Source organism: Haliotis asinina, chromosome 10 (assembly GCF_037392515.1).
Source record: "Haliotis asinina isolate JCU_RB_2024 chromosome 10, JCU_Hal_asi_v2, whole genome shotgun sequence".
Lineage (NCBI taxonomy): Eukaryota > Metazoa > Mollusca > Gastropoda > Lepetellida > Haliotidae > Haliotis > Haliotis asinina.
The window spans coordinates 44,756,200-44,761,008 of NC_090289.1; the positions used below are offsets into that span (position 1 = coordinate 44,756,200).

Genomic DNA, 4,809 nt, shown 5'->3' on the forward strand with positions numbered 1-4,809 from the left:
CCAAAATTTGGTCAAGACAAAACATCGAAGCATATACAATCCTACGCGTAGTGCAAAGGACACCTTGAATTTTATTTGTCCCACGATCCACTGATAAATCACACTAAGATGGTAATATCCGAAAATCCTGTACGAATGCGTGATACCTTTTTGATTTGCTTGCATATACAAAGAAGAAAGTGTTCTTAATGTATCAGACACCATTCAGATGAAATATAAGTCATAAACATCAACCTCATTAAACTTTTACTCATTATGTTTGGCAAGTCCATAGATGAACAAAACTGGTCGAGGTGTCATAGCCCGTAAACGACGCCGGCTTTCGAAAGCATGGTTTTTAGTCGAAGGCGCTTTATCCCATGATTCCGCATCCGACATGGACTCCTGCTGAGGTTTGTGTTTCGTGGGCGTCCTGACGTCATCTCCAGTCGGGGAGGGATGTGTCATTCGAGTCCAGGATCCCCTGTCAGGTGTTTTATCAGGTATGTTAAAGGGTACACTGAACAGGTAAGGACGGCTCCGTGCCGAGATCAAGGCACAGTGGTCAATCTTAAATGTAGAGGGTGTAAAGCAGCGGTCAGTATCGTGTTCTAACATCTTACATGTAAACCGTTGTTTTTGGAGGGATACTTCCGGTAGCTTCCCATTTTCTGTAGTTGGTTGTGCTTGGTTCTGGTGTGGGGACATTTTGATTGAGTTAGTGTTTACAACGTCTTCACTATTCTCTCCATGTAATGAAACTGCACCTACTCCTGAATCGTTCTGATGACCATTTTCTGGAACGAAAAATGGTTCACACCTTAATCCATTTATCTGTAAACATGCCAATATGTGTGAGGATAGCTGTTTCTGCAGTTTAATATTTGCAAACCAAAATGAGAAATTCCTGAACAGTAACCTTAAATATCATGGTAGAATACTTCTAAAGAGTCTACAGCAAATATCCCAATGTCGAATGAATAGTTCGAAAATGCAAAATTTGCATGTATTCAGCACAGGAATTCCCTAATCATTATTTCATTTTCATAAAAGTGATACCTGGATGACAGTCCGATATATGTATATAGACCGGACCTCGTAATAATGTATATATAGATGTTTGATGGCAGCTGAAGATTAAACAGAGGACATCGTGTTTGTCTTTTGGACAATAGTTTTCAGTATTTCGGCGACTGTTTTCAGCCTAGAAGCAATTCTCATACGGTTCTGTCAAATCCACTTTTCATGTGAAGATTTTTATTTTCCATTTAGTTCAGTTATTTAAAAATGTGAGCCCACAAAAGCCCTGAAGAAGGAGACTACAGTGTAGTCCGGTTTAGTCAGGGTGTATCAGAGGAGGTAGGGACCCAATGTTCAAGACATGTTACCTTCATTTACATCCACTGATAGAGCCATATTTTCATGATAAACAAATAGTCGTCAGTATGACAGGAATCAAGCAAATGTACATCAGCAGTGCAACTCACGTGAGGGGCCGACAGTATCAAGAGGAGGAAAGTTGTCTGTCTGGAAGAAAAATATAAATCGTTTATTGGTCACAGGGGGACATCATGAGTTGCTCACTTTCCACTCGGGAACATGGGTTGATGTACCCTCGATGTTTGCTTTATATTCTCTGAGCCCGAACATCGAGGGTACATCAACCCATGGACCCCGAGGGACCAGTGAATAACATATTTTAACAAACACCTCAATGTTAATTTTGAATTCCTTGAAGCACCAGTATAAATCTTCTTGTTGTCATCGCTACATTTTGCAGACGACAAAGAAATCAGAATTAGAGTTATTTCCCCTCCATCGATTTGCATTCGCAATTTCCGTACACCATACATGATTCGATGCTATTCGAGATCAAAGATTACTCAAAGAAGTACGAAAAATGTTCGGCGTTCCAAGCGGCTTTCATAATAATGTTACTCACTTTGTAAGCAGAGTACATTGAAAACAATGGAAGAGCGGTCAGCCCATCAGAAAACGACATTCATATGTGCAGTAAGATAATGTCAGATATACGCGACATATTGTTCAGTATTCGTATCTCATGCAATACTAAGAGATCGAGGTAGGCTTTGAATAAGATCTTCCCTATTTACAATTCGTTTTACATTTGTATTTGAATGTATTTACGTCCAACTCTCTTGTCAGTGACAACTCATGAACTCTTCCGACCTACATACGCAAGGTTGAAGACTAAAGATGACGGTACATAAACACAAATATCCAGGCGGCTAGTTGTTATCCCGCCATTTTTTTAACACTTAAAGCCTTGAGTTAAACTCACTGTCTGCAATATTGTCTCTATACTGTCAAGAGTAACAAGTCGTTTAATGAGTGAGTGTAGTTTGTTTTGCGCCGCTTTTAGCAATATTCCAACAATATAACGGTGGAGAACACCAGAAATGGACTTCACACACTATCCATGTTGGGAATCGAACCCGGATCTCCGGTGTGACGAGCCAACAGTTTACCAACTAGGTTACCCACCGCCCTTAGTCAGTACAGTGATTGTGGTTGACGAATAAATTTTACCGACGTCTGTTATAAGCAACAGTCAAATAGGTATTGAAAGACGGTTCATTCCTTTTACCTCTAACAAACGTAGAAAATAACGCGACTTTGGAATAATAAAATCTCGATATAAAAGTCCGATTGGATCATTCAGTAAAGGTTCAATGAAAAGGAAAATTTCAAACGCATCAACGTAAGCCCTCACGGATTCTGTGTCACTGAACAGAACGTACACTAGTAAAGTGGTTTGGGATTGAATGGATATTTGAGTACATGCATATCGGATATTGTTGTTGGCAACGTTAACCGAAAGGACAACGTGAACAGTGTTGCATTAGATACAAATGTGTACAATGTGTAGGGTGAACGAATCGTGGTTTCTTGGGTCACCGAATGTCCTACTTTGGCCATTGTTGGTACTATAACAGCTGACTGTGAAGTAGCTGAGTATTGACAAACCGAACCAGCTGGTTGCTAGTGCTCGTGTTGTTCCATGGTAGTCAACGTCAAATATGTTACTCTACCGAGTTGCTCATGTTACTCAACGGTCTTATTCATATTACTCTGCAGTGTTGCTCAACAGAGGTACTTATTTTACTCACTAGAGTTTGACATGTTATTCATCACCGTGGAATTGACTTCGGCATGAACATAATGTTATATTGTGTCTTGTCAGATTGTAACAGCATAAGGAATGGTTTTGACAAGCCTGAAAACATAACAAGGCGATTTTGAGATTTGAACCTCAGTACTGTCACTGAGTTGTTTTTAGCAATATTCCAGCAATATTACCAATGACAACACCAGAAATGTACTTCACACATTGGCCCATGTGGGGAATCGGGTGACGAGCGAACGCTTTAACCAGTAGGCTACCCCACCGACCAAGTGACAGATGAAGGACAGTTAGGAGAAAAGTACCTTTGTTTTCCTGAACGTATAGGGAAGCATGCTTGTTCGACCGTTTGTAGAGTTCAGTTCTCCAACTGATGTCATACATCGCGGCAACCATTTGACAGGCAGATTCGTAAAGCTCAGCATCCTGTGGACCAGCTGTCTCCCTACAACATATATCAAGGTTTGTAGAGAAGTATCCAATCAACTACCCAACCAACAATCAATCAATCGAATTTCGTTCCCAGCTCCCTAGGGAGTATACAAACATCAAGTTTAAGTCGACGTCGCGACAAGGTTAACGTTTTCAAAACCTCACACTACCGTGTACCCATTCACTGTTAGGTGAATAGAAGTAGATTTCGAACAAATTCACTTGCAAAAGCCGACTCCAAATATGCTTTCCTTTGTACAGTGATGGCATAACTGTGAATCTGATTAACATGGTTCTAACGCATTTGTATCGTGTTCCTATAATTTTCATTTTCATGTCTTAATAACATCTAAGAGTTACGCAGAAGGTTATGAATAAAATGCATACCTTGTTGATCACGGAATCCTACGCCTTGAAGTAGAGTTGCTGTAAGAAAAAGAATATTAGGGGTAATATGTATAAAAGTTGCAGTGGATAAGGTCACCGTTTTACTCCAATTTAATTTGAAGACTCACGTCTTTTTTCTAGGAGGGACAACATCTGATCCTTCCACGAAGACGAGGACAACTGGACTTGCAGAAACATGTAAAGCTCATGGGAAAATTGTTCCTGGAAGGATTTCTCAGTCACAAGGGAGATAATACATTTCTGCTTCCTCCGCACTGCAATAGACAAGGCAACGTCGATAAGCATTCTGTACGTGTCGTCACTACAGGCGCTAGTTATTATTACTATCCATCGGGACTTTTGCATCAGCTCTGTACTCTCCTTCATCAACAGCTGACCATCACTGCGACAATCGCACCAGCTGTATCCAACAGCAGTCAAACACCGTAGTACATCTTTCATAATCCCAGCATCGCATCCATCACTGATGAGCGCTACGTGACAGATGTATGGTTTTCTGAGAAACGGTACTTTTCTCTTGTGGATCGAGATGCCTGTTTGGGGAATCGACAATGGCTTTCGAATAATTTGCACAAAATCGGATCGGAGGGTTTCTTCTGAATATCTGTATTGTGTCATCGTAACACACAAACAAACGTTAGGTGAGAGTTCTCGTTGACGTTCCTCAAGACTTCATCTGTAATATGTCTTGTGTCAGACCCGTGCATGACACACCCGAGCTTGATACACCCGGTGACAGTTACGTTGACACACTGTATTACGTAGCTGTTCAAAAAGCGGGTAGAAGAGAAGCCATTTACAATCCACAACATTACAACAGTCAGTCCCAGTAACACCAAAGACGA

At 40.8% G+C, this 4,809-nt stretch overlaps 1 protein-coding gene across 1 annotated transcript; it reads right to left on the reverse strand.

Moving 5' to 3' along the window:
* Positions 1-246: 246 nt before the first annotated feature.
* On the reverse strand, positions 247-4,582 carry LOC137298710 (uncharacterized). Its single transcript, XM_067830992.1, has 5 exons — positions 4,072-4,582; positions 3,944-3,982; positions 3,430-3,569; positions 1,467-1,506; positions 247-776 (listed from the first exon to the last, which is right to left on the reverse strand). Exons 1-5 carry the CDS (start codon positions 4,580-4,582, stop codon positions 247-249), a joined length of 1,260 nt encoding a protein of 419 aa, XP_067687093.1.
* Between the last annotated feature and the right edge of the window lie 227 nt (positions 4,583-4,809).

What these genes read in the sequence shown, in the direction of transcription:
- LOC137298710 (XM_067830992.1), bottom strand. Translation starts at nt 4,582, where the DNA reads ATGACACAATACAGATATTCAGAAGAAACCCTCCGATCCGATTTTGTG. An exon ending in GTCCCTCCTAGAAAAAAGAC is followed by an intron (nt 3,983 to 4,071) that starts GTGAGTCTTCAA and finishes TTTTTCTTACAG; the next exon opens with CAACTCTACTTCAAGGCGTA. An exon ending in AGGATTCCGTGATCAACAAG is followed by an intron (nt 3,570 to 3,943) that starts GTATGCATTTTA and finishes TATATGTTGTAG; the next exon opens with GGAGACAGCTGGTCCACAGG.